Below are 22,088 nucleotides of genomic sequence, written 5' to 3'. Positions count from 1 at the left end.
GTTGATATTTAGATGAGGTTTTTAACTTGAATTGGTGCTGTCGGATTCATACCTTTAAGGACATTAGGATAGGATGAATGTATTTTGCATGTGGGATCAATATGGATCTTTGAGGGTGAAAAAACAGCCTATGGTGGACTAAATAATGACCCCAAAGATAACCACTCACTAATCCCTGGAACCCATGAATGTTACCTGGCATGACAAAAGAGGTTTTTGCAGGTGTGGTTTAATTTAAGGATTTGGAGATGTGAGATTACTATGTACAGCATATACTGTTTTATTGTGCTTTGCTTTATTGCTTTTCACAGGTGTTGCATTTTTTACAAGTGGAAGGCAAGATCCTCCACCAGCAAAAAGGTAATAGCCCACTTTATTGTAGCACTCATTTGATTATGGTGATTTGGAACCAAACCTGCAAATATCTCTAAGGTTGGCCAGTACTATCCAAGAAGGCCCTAACTGTAATCTCAAGTATTCTTACAAGGAGGCAGGTGGAGATGTAGCAAATTAAGAGGAAATGAGAGATGGGACACTCGAAGCAGAAGTCAGAGTGATGTGAGGAAGGAGTCATGAGAAAGGAACGCAGGAAGCCTCCAGAAGCTAGAAAATGTGAGGAAACAGAACCTCCAGAAGGAACCAGCCCTGCCAACACCTTCACTTTAGTCCAGTGAAACTGATTTCAGACTTTTGATTTCCAGTAAAGGAAGAGGAAAAAAGTGTGTTGTTTTAAGCAACTAAGTTTAGTAATATGTTATGCAGCCATGGTACATTTATACATATGCTTTCATTTCTCTTGGGCAGATACCTACGAGTGGAATTGTTGGGTCCTACAGATATTCTATACTTAATATTTTGAGAAAACCTCCAAAATTTTCAAAATTAAGAATTTTGATTCAGGAAAGAAAGTATCAAGGAAATAAAAACACAAGCTACAGACTGGGAGAATATATGTACAAATCCCACATCCAATAAGATATACAGAATGTATAAGAAATTTGTAAACTCAAAATTAAAAACCAAACAGTCCAATTAAAAACTGGGCCAACACTGATCACACTAAGTGCTGGCAAGGATGAGGAGCAATAGGAACTCCTTCATTGTTGATGGAATTGCAAATCAGTACAGACACTTAAGGAAGACTGTTTGGTGATTTCTTACAAAACTAAACATGCTTTTACCATATGGTCCCACAATCAAACTCCCTGTTATTTACTCAAAATATTTGAAACTTGATGCCCATACAAAAACCTACAGGAGGGGGTTTGCAGCAGCTTTATTAATAATTGCTCCAATGTGGAAGCAACTCAGATGCTCTTCAACAGATGGAGAGATTTAAAAATTTAGGGTACATCCAGGCAATGGAATATTATTAAGTGTTAAAAAGAAATGGACCTTCAAGCCATGAAAAGATACAGAAGAACATGAGAAACATATTACTAAGTGAAAGAAACTAATCTAAAAAGGCTGTATATAATTGACAATCCAACTGTATGACACTCTGAAAAAGACAAAACTTGAGACGATAAAAAGATGGATTGGAGGGAAGAGGGTTCATCAATTATAAGAAATGAACTCTGGCAGAAAATGTTGATAGTGGGGGAAGCTATGCAGGTGTGGGAGCAGGAGCTACATGGGAAATCTCTGTACCTCCATTCAGTTTTCCTGAGCACCTGAAAGTGCTTTGGGCCATACACACCACAAAATGATACACAGATGACAAATTAGCATAAGACAGGATCTCAACATCGTTAGTTATCATGGAAATACATATTAAAACCAAAACAAGATACCACTACACACCCATTAGAATGACTAAAATTAAAAATACTGACAATGCCAAGTGTTGACAAGGATGCAGAGCAACAAGAACTCTCATACATTGCTGGTAGGAATGATAAACAGCACAGCCATTCTGAAAGACACTTTGGCAGTTTCTTTTAAAGTTAAACATACACTTACCCTACAGTCCAACAACTCTACTTCTAGGTATTTGTCCTAGAGAAATTAAAACTTATATCCATATAAACTTCTATACAAATGTTTTATCAGCACTATTCATAATCACCTCAAACTGAAAGCAACCCAAATGCCATTAAATGCATGAATGGAAAACAAACCAAGGCACACTCATAAAGTGCCATAATTTTCCAGAATAGAAAGGAGTGAAATAGTGATACACACAATGACCTGGAGGGATCTCAAGGCAAAATACGGAATGAAAAAAGCCAGTCTCAAAGATTACATATTGTGGATCCCATTTGCAAGACAATCTCAAAAAGACAAAACTCTATTGAGATAGAACAAATCAGTCAGTGTCAGGGCATGGGAAGTGAGGGTACAACTGCAAAGTGACAGCGTGAGAGAATTTGGGGGGTATTGAAACTGTCCTGTTCCCTGATTCTGGTATTGGTTGAATGGTTCTATATATGTCTTACAATGCATAAAACTTTATACACACACAAAACAACTGTACTGTAAGTTAATTTTTTAAAGTAAAAAAGGAGCTATCTGGACAACTAAAATTACTTCTGAATCTCAATGGGACCATATACTTTAAGCATTTTCCTACAAAGGAAAATGGCCAGAAGAAATGCTAAGTGAACAGAACTGGATTTTTCTACTAATCCCAAGGACATCAATTCAAAGGCTTACCACCTATGCCCAAGTCATTTGAGTTACTATAACACTTTATGAAGATCAGAAGGGGCCTACAATGATAAAGGTTAGCTATACCTTTCTCCTTAGAAATGTTCTTTCTTCTTCTTTACAGCAGTTTAACCCTTCTGGATCTCTTTCTTCTTCTTTACAGCAGTTTAACCCTTCTGGATCTCACGCCTTCTTTACTGATACCTCCCTCTGTTGGAAATCCACCAACCTGCCTTCTGACCTACTCATTCTTTTTTTCAGATGGTTGGGACTAAGTTTTGTTTTGTTTTTAGCTTTTTTACATTCACCTTCAACAAACAGGTCATCATCTCCCTCCCTGCTCAGTTGAAGCATTGACTGGAGAAGCAAATTCTTGCACATGCAAGGCATTATGGTCTTGGGAAGATGGTGCCTCAGTGCTTTTCAAACGAAGGCACCATGAAGGGAATGGGCCAAACATGTATCTTCTACCATGCAATTTATCTTAATTTTTATAGCATGTAGTTTGATATGGTTGGGTAAACCTAGGATATCACATTTACAGGTATTGAAACATGATTGCTATTCTTAGAAGCTACTGATTTGAATACGAAACCGAGTAGTGTTTCTATTTGAGATATTTCTCTAGGGGAAGCAATCTGTAATAGTGGGGAAAGCACTGAGCTGAGAACCCAATGACCTGCTGGAGTTCTGGCCCTCACGCTCCCATTTACCATACAGCTGTGCAACCAGGAGTCACTCATCTTCCTGTTTCCCCTTCTATTTCTTCTCTTCTACAGGTGAGGAAGGTAGAAACACTAGCTACTTTGCATTAGGCACATTTCCCAGATGATATTCAATAAGATTCTTGTGTAGGGGGGGTCAAATAAAAGTCATTTAAGTAAAAAGCGGGTATTGTATAAACTATAAAGTGATAAGCAAACTTAGGGTACTATCGTAATTTTAAAGTTCTTGACAAAATACCCACTGGGTCAAATCAATGCTGGTTCTTTGCTTTGCCTCCACTAGATAAATGTAGAATAATCACCTCAAAAGAACTCAAAGGTCCTTCATTATTTTCATGGGCTCAGGCTCACACTTGGCATCCTTTAGAGCAGTGATAACCAGCAGTAGATAATAGAAGGGAATTTGAGATTTTATTCCTAATGGTTAATAGCATTTTGAGATTTTGTGCTTAAAAAAATCACAGACAGTGGGTGGTGCCCATAAAACCTAAGTTAGAAAATTGGAAGTAGGAGAGACCAGGAGGACTCAGCTCATGGATGTCCAGGTGTACTCAGAAATGCACGCAATTAGTTAAAGGACAATAATCTCTGAAAGAGCTCATTTTGATGTTTGACCAGAGGCTTGGTCAAGAGGCCAAGCCTAGTGACAACATCCTGCCAGCTGATAAGGACCTAGGGTACGGGGCTGCTTCTGTGGATTTCACAGTGAGTCCTGGTCATTGTAGCGTCTCTGGCTCCGTCTCACCGGGCACAGGCTGTGTGTGTGTGTGTGTGTGTGTGGGTGTGTGTGTGTGTGTTATGTAATCTTTCTGGGCTGCCTTCCCCTTTGTTCAGTCCATGCCAAGTGCCAAATAAAAGAATCCATATGTGATTACAGCTCTAAAACCAAAAGGAAAATATTAGACAAATATATAACATTTTGGGGTTTCTAAGTTTGTTTTACCTTTAATGCTAGGCAGACAGTTTACACAAATCATTTTGCTGCAAAGTAAAGAATAATGAGTTAAATGTGTTCCCTGTCACCATCGATCATGTACGTTTGCCTTTGATTGACCAAACACATAAGACACATGAAATGACTTTCTAATCATGTTAGACAGAGGTGGGGAGGGAGAAGGGGAGAAGATGGGGAAGAGGCATTTCAACCTTTTGCATTTTATTCCGAAATTCCATTGACATTTTCTGGCAATCTTCTAACATGGGGTATGGGCTTCTCTTTGCTAATAATGTTTGCCTTGAGAATTTGTAAAGGTCTGAGAACTCTTTAATTCAATGTTCTAGAAATTACCAGGGCCAGAAGGGAATGGAATCCCTGTTAATGTTCATGGATTAATTCTCTCTTCATTTGAAATTGTCAGGAAAGTTGCTTCCCCTTCAGGTGGGCATTAGTCATCTCAGGCAAAGCAGGCGGCACTGGGGGAGGCAAGCAGAGCCACTGAGCAAAGGAGATTCAAGCAGGAAAAAAAAAGATGATACATAATGATGTTGACTGGAATGGGATACTGAAGTTTAGTGAATTCATTACAATGTATGGGCTTTTATTATTTGTGAATTTAAACAACACAGTAACTGAATTTTCTGCTGGTCAGAATGGGTTTATAACCAAATCTAACCAGTCTCCATGCATCCTCACCAAGAATTACCGAGCTTTGAATTTCAAGTTTCTAAACAGAGTCAGAGCTCTTCATTTGCCCAGGGAACCATGTATAGTAGCAAAAGAAGGTGTTTTCAGCGCCCAAGTCACCCAAAATTGTAAGTTGCTGGTTCTGGCGCCACCCAGCTGTCTGTATGAAAGACAGGCCAAGCTAGGCTGAGGCCAACTTATTCCTTTATTCGACATGCATTTTAGGAGGCTCTGTTAGGAGTCAGGTGCCGTTCTAGGCACCAGAGATTCTGCAAGCAGCCCAAGGCTTCACGGTGTTTACACTGCCTCAGGGAAAAGAGGCAATGACAACAAATGTCAAGAAAGATATAATAGCCTCTGGGAGAGTAGATATGGATATATGTGGTGTGAAGGGAAAAGTAATGCAAATTTTCAAGAAGCAGGTCTGATATGTTTTCATATGAAAACTTCACTCATCCCATGAAACAGAGAACATCTAGATCCTTCCTAGAGAATGTGGATTAGTACATTTACTCCTGGTAGGGGCCCTCAGAAGCCCCAGAGAAACTGATGAGCTTAATGACATTCTTCTTGATTTTTTTGCACTTGCCAGGAAAACTGTTGAATCACACACAGCACACCCTCATTAGAGATCCACCATCTTCATAAAGTCAACATTGTGGAGATATTGGTTCTCCCCTGAGAGCCCAGAAACAGACCCACACACACACTGGCACCCGACATAAAAACGAAGCTTCTGGGGTCCTGATGACATACTGTAACTTCATCTACACCCTGGTTCAGTGAGAGTGCCGGCTTTGTGACTATTTCACAAGCTCTCCATTTATTAGATGCACACTTTTTATTTGTATCTTTACATCAATTAAAAGTTTATTTTTAATCCCTTTATAAAAATTCAATTCCGTTTTAGAGAGAGGTCTCACCAAGAACTTAAAACTGAGCAAAAGGACATGACCATTTGACTGGAGAAGTCAGGCAGCTACCTAGGGGAAGAGCTCTCCAGCCAGAGGGAAGAGCCAACACAAAACCCCGAGACCAGCCAACAGGAGTGTGGCTGATGTAAGGAGCAGGAGGGCACTTGCTACATGAGGCCAGTGAGGTCTGGGAAACCTGATGGCTTAGCACCTACAGACCTTTGTAAGGACTTTATCTGGTATGATGGGATGCTGTGGAGAGATGCAGGCAGGGGGTGGTGGGATTTGATTCATGCTTTAAAATGTTTATTCTCAATGCCATATTGGAGACAGACTGAAGGGCAGGGAAGGATAAGGTCAGCGTGTGGAGACCAGTTAGAAGGCTGGTGTAATATTCTAGGAGACAGAGAATGGTGGTTTGGAGCTGATAGAAAGAATGAAGGTGGTGAGAAGCACTCAGATTCTGGGCATATTTTAAAAGTTGAAACAAGAGGATTTCCCATTGATTTGAATATGTACACAAGAAAAAGAAAGGAGTCAAGGATGGCTCCAAAGTTTTTAGTCTGAGTAATAGGAAGGATGGCATAGCCAACAGTGTAAAGGGGAAAAAACAGGTTTATAGTAAAAAACAAACAAACAAACAAAAAAACCCCAAGAATTCTACTGTGGATATGTTAAGTCTGAGATGAGATGAGACTTTTAAATAGAGATGTTGAGTAGAAGGTAAATGGATGACACCGGGTTCAAGGGAGAGGTTCTAGGTAGAGATATAAACATGGTCATCGATTTATCTAGAAGCTATGAGAATGAATAAGATTATGAAGGAAGTGGGTATAATTGGACTGGGAGCCACCCTCCACTGATCAGGGATATCTGCAGAGGTCCACTGTCAGGGCACCGTCTGGGTGCAGTTAGGGGGACACCGTCCATGAGTACAGTATGGAATAAGCTACAGCTTGTATCTCACTTTCTAACTCACGCCACATGCATTTACTTTGCCAGAAAAAACCCTCTATTCTGGCATCAGACGTAGAAGACCACTTTGATTCCAGTCTTATCAGTTGGATCCCTGATCCCATTTCAGAGATCCTTTCACCAGCTCCCTCTCCAGAGAGAATCCAGCCCTGCTTCTAGTATGCCTCCCTCACCTGGATAAACACCTCTGGCCTGCAGAGCTTATACCTACCAGCCAATAAAAATTGCTTGTTGATGCCCAGAAGCACCTACCTAAGCCAATTAGCTTTACCCCCCATCCCAAACACAGCAGTGTATGATGTCAGCTCCCTCTCGGGAGTCTAATTCATTTCCCTCCCTGACTCATCCCAGACTAGGCTAACCCCTCATCTGACTTGATACAGTGGCCTCTGCCCTTGCAGCAATGGCCACAGAGGAAGGCCAACAAGACCCACAGAATGGAGCTGTGCAAACATGTGCTCCTACATCCCCATCTGAACAGAAGCTGATCAGTGTCTGCTAGCCATAAAGATGACAGGCTGATTAGCACACTGCCTAGAACATGGTAGATGCCCAGGGAATCTCTATTGAATCAATAGTTTCTATAAAATAAACTATAGAAAGCTAAGATTTGTGTTAAGATGATGGTACTGGCTAAGGTTTCCTCTTATCGCTGATCCTATTTTCTCTTGTTATACCCAAGGATGGACCAGGAGTCAATTTGTCTGGGTTTAACAACTGAGTTTGTCATTCCAACTTTATGTCTTCATGCAGGTTGCTGAACTTGTCTTAATCCACAGTGCCTTCCACTGTAAAGTGGGGTTAGTAATAGTGCCAAGTTTGGATAGGGTCATTGTAAGAATTAAATGAGATAATTCATATAAAGCACAGCATAAGGCTTGGCATTTGGTTAGGACCTAGTATATTTCAGCTATTATTAAAGATTCTTGATTTATGTTTCCGGCTTCTAAACCGTGTTTTTATATACACATATACTCAAACACACACATGTACATAAACATAACACAAAAGTATTAAAAATTCCATTGGCCGCAATTATTGGTAAGGTTATGTACTGCTGAGAGTTTATCTCAACAAGATAATAACAATAATGAGCAAATGGTTTTTCTATCCAGAAAAGTCCACTCAGCCAAGATACTGTCTGAATAACATGGGTCTGATCTCTCTAGTGCTTCCTCTTCACAAATAGAAAATGTGATGGAGGAGACGGTACTGGGATCAATACTATGTAAATTTCACCCACAATTCCAAATCTTATAAAACAGGCAAAAACTTTAAAAGTGTATCACATATTTTCTTAACTCATTTATACAATGAAGAAATAATTACAAAAACACATGCTATATTCTAGGCTGTGTGAGAGAGTGCACGTGTGTGTACAAAAAGGTAGATTAGCCGAGTTTAAATAGTTGGTGATGCTAAGAACAATTTAAATGTGCTCAGTTTGAAGACTTAGTGTAGAATGAAAATAAATTTTAAGAATTAATCACACTCTAAACACACACAACACCCACACATACAATTTATCACGTCCAAGGACAGCTAATCCTAGCAAGACTAATAAAACAATTCACAAAAATAGCAGGTCAAGCCCCAACTTAAAACCAGATTTGTTGGAGAGAAAGTTAAGTGTTACATGGTAAAACTGTAAAATAATAAAAAAAAAAAATCAATGAATCTTAAATTACATCCAAGTGAGGAAGCCAAGTGGAGGATATAAGTGTGGCCACTTATTCAAGGATGAGGCAGATGGCAAATAGGCTAAATAAGTTCATTGTCTTGGTCCTTACAGAAGACATTAGGAAGATTCTCACTTGAACCTGACAAGTAGATGGTAGGAGATCAGATACTGGTAAATGAACAAGATGTTTCAGGCACAGATGTTCATAAGTCATAGTAACCAGAACATTCACCTTTACTCTTTAGAGGGACTGTAGGTCAAAACTGGGTATTGCTGGACAAAATGCTTAACCTGGCATTGGCAATAGGCTACTGGGCCAGAGGACCCCCACAATGGCCAACCTGAGCCTCTTTCATAAAGGTATAAAGTCAGCATGGCTTGTTAAACAAATCCCAGCACACTAGAAACTGTAGAACTCATGCTTTAAAGGTTAAGTGGAACAAATTAAAGGCGAACTTTAAAATTTCATTACTCAAAAGATGTGGGCTAAAAATAGAAATAGAGTCCCAAAATTTAGATCCATCCACAGATAATGTGTCCAATATGAGAGCCAGGGTTTCAGGGGCAATGACTTGGGGTCCTAGGGTAAGGATCTTTGAAAGTGACCTTAGGGAAGGTCAGTAAGTGCTCCCTCATATTTCCTGGTGCCTCTGGGCTAGGTCTCTATTGTACCGGCCATACACCAGTAGCCCCTTTCTCTTTTGTTGAGCTTTCTCAGCCTCACTTTCAGTCTTGGCTCTAAAAACCCAGGAGCTAATCACTGTGCTTCTGCCCATAATATATCATCACAGTTTCAGTCTTGTTCCTCTTTCTTCTTCTTTCAGGAGGGACCGAGTACAGTATATTCTGCCAAACCAAGAAACACATAGGGTACCTACCCAGGGCCAGAGGGAGGGTGAGCTCACACTCCACCTTTGGCTTCTAGAAATGCTAAGTGTTCTCAAGGGATCAAAGGTTGCCAAAGGCCCATCTTGTCTCCCTCCATCCTGATAGGACTAAGTGCTGATGCATTTTCTGCACAGGACATGGGGGATAGTAGGGAAGGAAGCAATTTCTGTAAACAACAATCTATTTATAGATTTCCTTCTCTGTCTGCCCCCAAATAAAAATAAGTCAAGGCCTTGTGATCCTTGGAATGGGAGACAATATATAAAACTTTCCAAGGAAGGCATCACTGTAGTGTTTAAAAGAGACAAAGACCTGGGATTTGGAGGGTAAGTGTGCAGAGATGACATTACAGAATGGGGAACCTATGCTTAAGGCTGTCCCTATTTTAAATGAAAAAAATCAGTGAAGGGAAGTGCTGTTTCCAGGTCACCTAGCGAATCCCAACATGAAGACCACCTGAATGTCATGTGGCCATATGCAGAGAGCTAGCCCCAAACACCAAGGAGCTGGCCTGGACAGAAACAACACAGTAACATAACCCCGGGAGGGAAATGTGTTTTTAGTTACACCAGGACCGGGCCAGGCCTCTCCCACAGGCTCTTCCTAAATAGGAACTTGGCAGTGGGATTTGTTGGGCTGGAGGGAATGTCCTTGGCTGCAGAGGTCTTAAGGGAGGTTGGACAGAAGTTCTCTCTCCCTGCTGGTAATAACACTGAAGAATCAGTGTCATATCCATTTTATTAATTTTCCTGACAGGTGGCTCTAGTTTCCATGCAGGCACCACAAAATCAAAACATACGCATGTCAAGTGCCCCATAGGCAGTGGGGCCCTGCCAAGGCCGTGTTACATCAACACAAGAAAGCAGAGTCCAGGGCCTCGGACCTCGTGCCTGGTCCTGCGGGCAATTCCCCACTGGGCAGAACCACCAGAGCTTGGCTGAACGAACCCGAAGACCTCTCTTGGTGACAGTTCTTTATCCTGGGTCTAGGAGACACAAGCTTCCATCTGGCTTCTGGGCTTGTCTTTACACCTGGCAACACGATCACCCTGCCACCTCCCCTTTGCCTGCATCTGTTTCAGCCAGGCAGGGTACTTGCAGCCTGGACTAAAGAAGCCACTTAAAGGAACACAATGTCCCTATCTGTGAGCTGGGTCTGAGCCAGGGGTTCAGTGAAGTTGAGGTCTGTACACACACAGTGACTAGAAGAAGTTTTTCATCAAGATATCCATTGCTAAAGTGATTGAAGGGACTCCAAAACTATTTGTTCTTTTACAGAGGAATGCTAACTATAAATTGGCTACATAATATAAATTAGGTGGGTACAGTAAGTAAGGACCTAGAAAAATACTGTGTTCTAAGTTAGACAAGTTGTGGAGGCCCTTGATCAGCACTGACATAAAGTTACTCTGTCACCTGCATCTCCATCCTCCAGCCAATCCCTCTCACCAAATCCAGGGCCATGTCCTCAACATACCAAAGGCCTTATCTCTGGTTGTAGATATAGCAGCAATGACAGCAAGTGCCTGGAGACCTCACACCTTTGATTTCAAAGGTATGGATGCCCTTTGCAGAACCCCCTGGTGACTCACTGACTTCCCACTTTAACCACGACTAAGTCAAGAAGGGGAAGGTGAATAAATGAATAACAGGGAGGGGAATGTAAGCCCAGATCTAGAACTAATGGCCACCAGTGCCAAATCAGAGAGACCCAAACTAAACAGTTTTTAATGCACTGGTTTGCCACCTTGACTGCTGAGGCTGAGAACAGTCCAAGGATAAGGACTGGTTTATTATTCTCTGGTTTATTATGCACTGAGCTCCAAGGGCCCTCTCAGTAGGAGCCTGAACATTCAACCCAACATCCTGGGAACATGCCTGGCCTGGCCTGTGAGGACAGATTTGGGTCTTTCTTTGCCCGAGCTGGTCCAGCAGGCAGGGGCCCCGCTGGGGTGAGCCAGCTGACAAGGCGATGAGCAAATCCAGACCGTGTGCCTCACGGTGTAAAGGGCGCCACTGACGAGGACTCAGTTCATCGTTTCACTCACCATTCAAATAACCATGGCATGTCAGCCCTGCTGGCCTCCTTGATTGTGCAGAAATAAATAAATGAATTATGTTGTTGGGGTTTGGGCTTCAGCACAAACACATGGTCTGCATTTATCCGCACAGTGAGAGGTCCACCAGCCACTTGATGTAAAAGAGCAAAATGATAATTCTTTTCTTTAGGCGCTCTGGTGCCATATGGAATGTATATAAATCATATTTTTGTTTTAACAGCGGAGGCTTTGTTGATAGATAAACATGTGGTTTATCTAAAAAAAAAGAGTGGATTGTGCTTTGAACAATCATTTAATGGCCGTGGATGTGCCAAATAAAAATAAAAACATAATTTTGAAAGAAGTTGGCCTCTTGCCCAAATCTGTAACAAGGAATTTCTCCTCAACCAAAGTGGTTAAAGCTCGTCGATCTGTTTTGAGTTTAAGCTGTGCTCTCTACTCAACCCCACGACAAATTGAATCGGGGGCTAATGTGCTCTAATAGGACACGACGTTACCTTTATGAATGACCTCATGGAGAAGAGGTTGGCGAGCATGGTGGAGAGGCCCTGGGCCAGGCAGCTCTGGGCTATGAACCCCAGCTTCAGCTCTGCGAGGCAGATTGCATCATCACCCTCTTTCCAATTCCAGCTTGGGATGTTTAGCAGATGGGCCTGTGGAAAGAAAAATAGTTATGAGACCTTACTTTGTTAAATGTTTGATTGTTTAAAATCTCCTTTGGGCAGTGCAGCATTGCCCAGTTGCTCAGGGTCATCCAGACTTGTCCTTTCTTGCCCATGCCTGTGTCTACTGCTTGGTGTTTTACTCAACTCTTCTCTTCATCAGACTTCAGTTTCTCTGGAATACTGCTTCTGTGCCCACCAAGCCCAAGACCTCCTCTCAGGTTTGACCTTAGCCAAATAAAGTCCAAAGGAAATTCCTCTTGTGACATTGGCCCATGCTACTAGTATGTCATCTAACTAGGTTGTTCATAAATTGGCTCCTCAGACAAACTCTAATGCTGTCAGATGCCTGGGTACTTGAGATTTCTTTTTTACCTACCTTCCCACTACTCCAAGCTTGAGCTAGCATTAGAGTCACCTGAAGGGTCTGAACAGAAACATTGCTGGCCCCTCCTCCACAGTTGCTGATTCAGTGGGTGTGGGGTGAGCCTGGAAAATTTGCATTTCTAAGAAGGTCAAGGCCATGCTGAGCTGCTGGCCTGGGGACCACACTTTGAGAAGCACTGCCCTAAATCATCAGGCAAATCACAGTGTAGACATGTTACAATCTATTGCAGATGGACTGATCCTATTCAACAGTTAGGTCAGATGCTGAGATCAGGGCCCAGAGCCATGCTCAGCCAATTACTTTTAAGTGGCATGAAGCGGAGTCATAGATGATACACTGGATGAAAGAATCAAGATTTGAAAAGTTCTCCAGAGTTGAAAAAGTGGGCAGAAAAAACAACCAGAAAAGATTTAAAAGGTCTTAATGTCAAGTATAGCATTTAGGTTAAGAAAAATCAATTATATAAATTCAAAATGAGAAGACCTAACTTGGCAGCAGACAGGAAGAAAAAGAAAAAAAAAAACCTTAAGTGGTGGGTAAGTAAACCCATGAGAGGCCAACCATGTGACAAATTACAGAGCAAGCCAATGCTTGCTAGTTAGAAATGGTCTCCAGATCAGTGGAAATGAATGTCAATGAATGCTCCATTCTCATGTGAATTGGTCAGGCTAGTTCCAGAGTGCCTGATCCAGTTTTACCAGTCAGATGTAGGAAGGGAAACTGGCTGTTTGAATAACTTACAGAGAACAAATGACGCACAAAGAGAGATGTGAGTTCTGGAAAACACCTTTAGAACAACAATTAAGAGAGCCAGCAGTGTTTGCTTGAAGTAGGGCCACACCTTCACGGAGACAGAAGAGTTACCTCTGAATACCCAGGTGCTGTAGTGGTGAAGAGAGATAAGGCTGGTCTGGCTGTGTTCCAGGGGCCAGAACTGAGATTGACTGGGGTATACTAAAAGAAGGTAGTTATTTTTGGCTTATTTTATAAAGGAACTTCCTAAGGACGCAATTTGTCTAATAAATGGAGAAGGCCACATCCAAAAATGCAAAATCTGTGCCCCTAAAACTCAGCAAGTGTCCAGGTCTCAGCAGAAAGACCCCTGGTTTTGCAAGGAAGAGAACCCTCTGGGTTCTGCCCCAGTGCCAAGACTCTACAGCCCTGAGGTTACTTCTTCTCTCCAAACCTGAGGGGCACCAAGGAGCCTTCCCTTCACTTTAGCACCATATACATAGTTAGTTGTACTAAGTGATACAAGACTCCATGGAGAAACAAGGGGCAGGTTCAAAGGTCCCCGCTCTGCTTTCAGAAATAACCACTCCTATGAAACCCCTTCTTGCAAAATCCAGTTCTGTGACAATCTCGTGCGTCCTGACCCAGTGGAGTCTACTCCTGGGAGACGTGACTGTATCCTTCTGATGACAGCACTGTTCAAATAGTCCCGTGTGTGGGCCACAGCTGATGGCAGCATCTGTCCAGCTGAGTATCACCTTCCACACTTTGAATCCTCAGTGCAGCAAGGAGCCCTGCCCTTTGTTTCATTTTTCTCCTTACTCTCCACTGGCTTATGAAGGCCACTTTCCCCTCCACTTCCTTGGCACCATAGAGAATAATATATCAATCAGTCTCAGTGAAGAAATGTTCATCTGCATTAACACCATCTGAGAAGAATGAGGAGACATTAAATCTAAGTAATGAAAAATAAAATCATCAAGTGTGAAAGATTTGGGTGGTCCAAGCCCCAGGCAGGCATCTTCAAACAAACAAACAAACAAACAAACAAACAAAACATTTTCAAGAGGGTTCTCACATCTGCATGTGTCATCCAGGGTATGAGGTCCAGGCTTTTAGGCCTTGGGTCCCTCCTGTGCCCATCTGGTTTGAGTTCCTTAAACATATTCTACGTGTTAGTACACAAAAAAGGCACTTGTTTTTGTTTCTGGGGCTTCCTCTCTTGGGCCCCATAGCTTCTGCAATCATAAGGAGGGAGCTGCGAGGGATGCACCAGAGCCCAGGACTAGAGACTTCTGTGTGCATGAAACGAAACGAGGAAGGTGACCCAGGAACTCAAATTCTTTGTTTCTGGCAACTCTGTCCTTTCTCACTGAGAGAAGTATAGGTCCAGTGGAAAATGCCAGCATTGCTGCATGGGAGTCTAGAGGCAATCCTCTCTAACCTGGAGAAGCAGACCTGCTGAGCAGGGTCCAGCAGGCAATGGTGCCCAGTTTCTGCTGCTGAGCCATTGCTCATCTCAAGAAGGAGAAATGTGAAACAGTTTGTCCTGGGAAACCAGGAGAAATGAATTCTAGTCCCAGCCCCACCTCTCACTACACACAAAACTGTGGGGAGGCCCCCATGAGGAATAAAGAAGGTCACAATAGAGAAAACACTTTCAACACCCTAGTGTAAGTTTGTAGTGAGCAAGTCAAAAAGACTGGGCCATTAGGACTTGGCTTCCAGGTCAGGGAAAAAGACCTCTTTCACTACAGTCTGCTGGAAGGAAAAAGTCCAGTAATAGCTAAATCATCAGGACCAACGCTTTTCCAAGACACCACAAACCATTCTTTCCTTGAAGAGATTCAAGTCATCTACAATCAAATCAGAAAACTTCCTAGACTATATTCTTTCCTTATCTGAAGTTGACTAGGCTGCAAGCATTTCCATGGACTCTGATGATGTTAAACACATCCACTTTAGAGAATACATCCTCACAGAATCTTTCTATGAGGCCTACTCTGAGGCACCACAGTTTGGTTCAGTGGACTATGGCTCTGTTCAAAGAGAAGGTGGTAGTTGGCAGTTCTCTTAGCTCACTGGCTGCCAAGTGATCATGACTTGTGCTGACCAGAGCTGCTCTGTCTGAGACAGAGCTTAGAGTCCCAAAGACACAGTGGGATGTTAAAGTGCACAGATGGTTAGAAGAGGACTAAATGAGATAATGGATGTCAAAGCTCTTTTAAAACCATAAAATATGACATAAATATCTGAGATTATTATGCTGACAAACCAGGACCAGTTTTATGAGAGTATATGGAGAGCGAGCAGGCAGCTTCCCTACATGCCTCTAGGCCCTAAATAATAATACCACCTTCATATAGTTACAGGGGACTGAAATTCTCTATATTTCATATATGCTATCCAATGATGGAATTAACTATCCCTTGGACTATGTTGACAGTGACATAAGCTTATATACACATACCAGGTTTTTTCCTGAAAGCAAGTTTTAATGGGTGAAGATGTCTGGTGAAGAGAAAGTGCCAAGAAAGGAAGAAAAATAATATTGCATGGAAGGTGGGAAAAACACAATGAAAGGGTAGGTATAGGAAGACCTTAGGGAGCAGGGCTAAACTATAAAGCAAGGTGAAGAATGTCTAGTTGCAACTCTATAAGGAATAAGATAACAAATAATGACCAGTGGACTTTCTGTTCTTTGAGGGTTTTAGAATTTAGGGTAGATTAAGGTGGTTTAAAATAAAATAAAACTTCCAGGGGCAACGTCTCATAGGTGATTTTTGCCCAATTCTAAAACCCTCAAGGATTAGGGTTTTAGAATTTAGGGTAGATTACGGTGGTTTAAAATAAAATGTGTCTTAAGCAAATAATCACGGGTCAGTTAATCACGGGTCATCATAGTTTCTGAACAACTATGACATGGAGGTTTGTGGAAGACATGCAGCTTGCTGCAATCATGAGAACACTGTCCAGGTGCCATCTGGATCTTAGGCCCGCCAAGCTACTTTGAGTTTGACAACAATCCCGTAACTGAAATCCTCCTTAATTTCTTGAAGATGCTACATCAGCACTCATTGGAAGCAGAAAGGAAGAAATTGAAGTCCCTTTGTAAATATACCATATTAATTTTCCTATTCAATCTAAATTCAGTCAAAAAATCTAAACAACAGCTTAAAGCACTCCCACGTGAAAGAAAATTTCAAATCACAAATGAAAGAAGTTAGTTGCTTTAGGAGCTGTCACCGGCCACAGCTCCTCCTCCACCTGCAGGGGCTGCTGTCAGAAAAACTCCAAATCAGTGCTGGTGAGTTACCAATGTCCTCACTTTCTCTCTTTAGTGTCCTTGGGTTTTCCAGAGACACACAGGACAACGTGACCTTGGGTGCCCATCACCAAGCCCACTGGCTGCAGAGCAACACTGTCTGTCATGGAACCACCTGCCCAGGGCTGGGCAACAGTTGGCAGTGGGCAGCAGACCTGCGTGGCAGGCCAGTCACTGACAGCAGGCTCCACTCAACAACAGCCGCTGATGGGCCTCCACTTCACAAAATGGGGCAGCACTTGCCAACAATTAAGAAATAATGGCATGGCACTGGAGCATTTGGCAGAGTGGGGTCTTCTCTGGGTCACCTGACTGCCGATTTCATAGGGAATGTAGCCTATAAGATGGGACACAAGCTCACTCAAAGCCCAGCAGGGAGTTATTCTGTTCAGACAGGACACCTGGTTCCAGGTACTGAGCAGCCTCTGGTTTCTAAGCCTCATTAAGGGTTACAAGTAACTGGTTCCATGTCAAGCAGAAAAAAGTGCCACCTTCCCTCCCCCAAAGCTGTTTTCCTAGGAGTTTAATGACAGTCTGAGTGAAGGAGCACTGCCTCTGAGTAAGACTGGGCTCTGGGAAACAACACAGACTTTCCAACCCCCTTGTCAGCTGTAGCACTAGGACAATTCCTACATGTTTAATCTCTAGCTAGCCAACTGTTTTTCCTGAATTCAACCATGCAATTCTTATCTTGAATTTGAGCATGCCACACTCTGCATTCTCCACCCAACCATGTTCTGTTCCCCGACATTCATGTGGTCTCAGATAGAAAAGTCCAATTTGAGACACTCTCTACACATTGAGTGTTGAATCCTTGAGGGCACAAAATAGGACTTCATTATATCCATGTGGGGTTAGGGGGTCAGGCAAAGAATGTGGACCACCTAGGAGGTATTCAGTAAATACCAACTAAAGAAACTAGTGCAACATATAAAAAGGGAAGTTGTTGGAAGGAGATCTAAAAATGCGTCAATATTTCTGAAACTACAGGACCAAGCAATGCTTCCTGAATGAATGAATCAGTACTGAAGGTGCTTGCTCCCCGTAATCAACTACAAACAAGATGTTTGGACTAAAGAAATGGCCCAAGGAGGTTTTTGCCCATCACCCTCTTTATCCAGGCCTTTGTTGTGTGTGCATGCACATGTGTTTGGCTATACAGTGAGGGAGGAGAGGTTGGACCCATGTGTGCATCTCTGAGCCTAGGAGGGGCTCTCACTGTCCTACCTTATTGTGATACTGCAGCATTTGAGTGATGATTCTTATCTTCGGATGGTAGTTCTTTATGGAGATTACTCTGAAAAAGAAAAAAAGGAAAGCTGAGACACGGTTTGCCTTAGCCTTACCCTTGGAGTCTGATAAGATTAATTTGATTATAACCAAATGCACTAAGTGTGGTGCCAGCAGCCAGGACCATCCTGAGGGGTTGCAGGCACTGAGCCAAGTTAAACTGTGTTTCCACCGCTGTACCCCGTGGTAGTGTGACAAAGAAACCACACAACTGTCATAGATTGTGTCCTGGGCATAAAAGAAGAGAGAGGCCTTGTAGTGTCTTGGCAATGGATGGTGTGTGAGGGGGTGTGTACTGGGGGTGGGGGTTCCAGAACAAGGGTCAGGGCTCGTTGCCTATATAGGCACCTAAAGAAAGCAAGCCCAATTCATGGGGCCAAGGGAGGTTTGCAATCTCATGCCCTGGGGAAGAGAGCCTAGAAACAATTTGCTAGGAGTCCAATTCCCCAAGTTAATAACTTGAGACAACACTGAAAAATCAAATGATTCTAATTGTTGTATACATGGCCACTCACAAAAATGATCTCTAAGCAGGGCCCTTAAGATGGGATCGATGGCTCAGCCTTCCATAGGTCCTGATTTGGTGGAAAATTTCTCCAAAATTCCCTCAGGCCAGCTCAGGATTAACCACTGTCCACCCCTCCCCTTCTGTTTGCTTGACAATCCCTCTGTGGAAAGGGGAGGGGCCAGGAGCAGAGGAATAGAAACACCTGGACTCCAGTCCCAGCTAGTGTACTAACGAACTGGGTGACCTTCCGGAAATCCTGGTCCTCTGTGACTGTTTCCTCATCTGGACATTGGGGGCAACAGTACCTGCTTTATTTATTTCACGGGGTTGGTATGAAAAGCAAAATGAGAGACCAGATGTGAAAATGCTTTGAAATCATTAAAAGCCCTCTCCACGTGTAAGTTATGGTTCTTGTCATTACCGACTCTGTCAGAGGTGACATTGTACATTTCCTTCTGTGACAAGGAAGGCTAGAGAATGGAATCCACAGAAAGGCCACCTCCTAAGCCTACTCAGAAATGCAAGTGCATTTATTATGACCACCCCCACAAACTTCCCACAAAGAAACGCTATGGCCCCTTCCCTTTTTGTGCAAAGACGGGGAAAAGGCAGCCAGGAAGCATCTTTGTCTGAAAAGCTACAACTTGTGAATTTAGGAAACAGATCACACATAAGTCCCTCGTGCACAAATTCACCCTGGGCTTTTGCACTTGAAGGATTTCATCTTATTTTTGAAAAAGTGTTGCTTTGGCCCATGCTTATAACTCAAGGACTTTGAGCCTTTGTCAGCCCTCGGAATTCAGTTCACAGCATCAGCCAGTTTTCTGCATTAGCTCATTTCAAATGGATCTTTGACATTTTAATTTCAAAAGGGGCAGATTGGTCTCATTAAATTAAGGAGGAAGGAGGCTTATATAAATAAGGGAAAGACAAAGCCCATTTTTAACCCTGGATCTCCCATTTCCTTTTGCTGCCCAGGCCTTAGTCCTGATTCTGGTTAATGGATAGCTTAATTACATTTCTGATACTACATACTTTGTTCAGGAATCTTTATGCCTTGGCATCATGCCACTCACCGCTCACCCTGGGAACCTATATGTCTTCACATTAACCCTATCATACTCAGGGCTTATATAAAATATTGTGATTAAGAGAAATGCCCATTTCAAAGCTATTATCATTTCAACTAGTCACTTTTGAAGGGAAAAAAAAGCAGTGCCAGCCTCAAACTTTTTGTGGAGTTAACACATTAAGCTTCATCTTCTTTTGATTTTTTGGATGAAATTTTGAAGACAATGAGGTCTAGTTTCTTAAAGACTACATTTTTATCACTCCCAATGATACAAACACTTAGTGAATCATGGGAATCCTAGTTCAAGTGATAGGGGACTCAAGACTTGGAAAATTTTAGCTTAAGGTTAAAGGGTATGAGTCTAGCAAGTAATGTGCATGTTAAAGCTTTTGTTTCAGAAACTACAGATAAGGCCCATCCTGGCTCCTGGGAAAAACAGCCGACCTCTTGGGGCACTGATAGAAGATTACCGCCTGGGGACATCTGAACCTTTGCTCCAGGGAGAGCAGATGACCACCCCTCCCCCTTGGAATAAGCTAACTGCCCAGGACAGGAATGTTATGGCTTCTGAATTTCAAAGCCTTCACCGCATCTTGTTTGTCCTCCCCCACCCACTTATAAAAGATCTGGCCAGGAAAGAGAAGGGAAGATGGTTTGTTTGGGTATGAACCCACCATCTTTTCCGATCGCCAGCCATCTGAGTAAAGTACCCATAAAAGATTCAATCACTGTCATTGCTTATTGGATTTGGTAGTGACAGGCAGCCCAAACGCCAGTGTCTTTTCCTGTTACACAAGGAAAGGGCAGACTGACCCACCTTAAGCTGAGGCTGTTGCAGTCACTTTCCAGCTGTGACCAGTTAAGGGGTGAACCCATCTCCCTGCAGCCTGGCAAGTCCAATGCTTACAAGACTTCAGGCACTGACTTCCTCAAAACGACTGCACTAATCATATTGCCAAAGAAAAGCGAGTGCAAAGAGCACATCGCGCCAGATGTCGCTTGCCAGACACAAGGACCAGATGCTGAGAGGAGGACTTGCTCACCCGAAATGCAGGGAGAAATTCCCCCACCTCACTGATGGGGAGGCTCATGTCACTTGGGGCCTCTGATTAAAGGCAAAGAAAGGAGATGGGAGCACTGTGATGATGCAAAGGCAACTTCCCAACCCTGTACCTCGGTGAAATCCCAGGACACAGTAAACCAAGCCGCAGGGAGATCGGAATCTTTGTCTAGATCCCAAAGATGGCTGTTTGCAATTAGGCAAGAGTTCCTGGGAATATAGTGGGAGTGAAATGTTTTCTCTTAGTTCATCTCTTCTCCAGAAGGTTCTCCTTATTATTCCCTCCCAGCTCTTAACCACTCTGCTGTAGGAGAAAAGAATTCAAAAGGGCTTTAACTATCTGGAGCAAAATAGCTTAACTTTTGAGACATTTCATAGACACAAGATGTCTGGAATTTGGGTCTGTGAAAGAACAAACATGGAGCAGTTTTCTTCTGAAATGGTAAAGAGTAGGAGCTGGGCAGGGGGTGGCCTTAGACAGGCTCGACCCATTTGCAGGAAGTTACTGGGAAGGGTTCTCCAAAGAGTGTCCCACAGTGGATATTCTATAAAAATGGGAGCAGGGACTTGGAGTCAAATAGTTTTGAAAACTCTCTATAGCACATTGTCTTAAAAATTCTTATTAGTATTAAAAGCGTTGAGAAAGTATTCAGTGAACAAAATGTTTTCATTTGGGGAAACTGGTTGAAACAAACTCATTGGTAAATAAACTCCTCTTTGTGGGTGACATTAATCACTATGCTATAGACACACTGGGAAAGCTCTAACATGGGGCTTCTCACCCTGAGCCCTATTCACATTCTGGCTAGATAATTCTCTGCTGTGGGGAGCTGTCTTTTGCATTATAGGATGATGAGCAGCATTACTAGGCTCTACCCACCAGACAAGAGCAGGACTATGCCCTAGTTATGACAACCAAGAACATCTCCAGGTGTTTCAAAATGTCCCGAGAGACAAAAGCACCCCCAGTTAAGGTATCTCAGGTCCATTCCCCCTTGGGAAACATGGTACCTTATTTCAGGCTTATGCCCACCTAAATTTATCTTTCCTTTCCTAGTCCTGTCTAAAGGATCTCAAACTCAAGACCCCAGAGTTCCCATCTTCTAAGAATGAACTTCCTGTTGACAATGCCTTGTGGCATTGCCCTCTGTGCCTGCCACAGTTTCAGCTCCTCCCAGGCACATGCAAGTTGTGGATAGTTTATGGGGTAGATGGTGCTCTGCAGGGGACCCAAAAGAGCACCAAGCCCAGAGCTTTCCCCAGCCTCCCCAAGTTTACCTCATGATGTTGGAGGCATCTTCAGCATCAGGGTCAGCGCAGTACTTATTGGCAAGGATGAGGCACGCATCTGCTGACTCTATCTAAGACACCAAAAGGAAAATCACAGAACACAAACATATAAATAGCCATGCTTAGCAGACTCTCTCTTTTAACAGCTCTTGAGGAACCTGGCACTTTGCAAGGAAATTTTTTTAAAAAAATCCTGAGAGATTATAGTTTTTGTCAAAAGTGTAGGTTGCAAGTTCTTGTTATGAT

General features: G+C 42.7%; 1 protein-coding gene across 1 annotated transcript in view; it reads right to left on the bottom strand.

Annotated features, from left to right (window-relative positions):
• KCNMA1 (potassium calcium-activated channel subfamily M alpha 1) overlaps positions 1-22,088 on the bottom strand; it is a 749,962-nt gene that overhangs the window by 191,774 nt on the left and 536,100 nt on the right. The window contains 3 exon segments of the mRNA XM_036027545.1: positions 12,013-12,168; positions 17,850-17,919; positions 21,831-21,913. Coding sequence (XP_035883438.1) covers positions 12,013-12,168; positions 17,850-17,919; positions 21,831-21,913 — 309 coding nt within the window.

The sequence above is a fragment of the Phyllostomus discolor genome, chromosome 5, assembly GCF_004126475.2.
Source record: "Phyllostomus discolor isolate MPI-MPIP mPhyDis1 chromosome 5, mPhyDis1.pri.v3, whole genome shotgun sequence".
Classification (NCBI taxonomy): domain Eukaryota; kingdom Metazoa; phylum Chordata; class Mammalia; order Chiroptera; family Phyllostomidae; genus Phyllostomus; species Phyllostomus discolor.
Note: the sequence above shows the minus strand (reverse complement) of the source record. Positions and strands in the feature narration are given on the sequence as shown.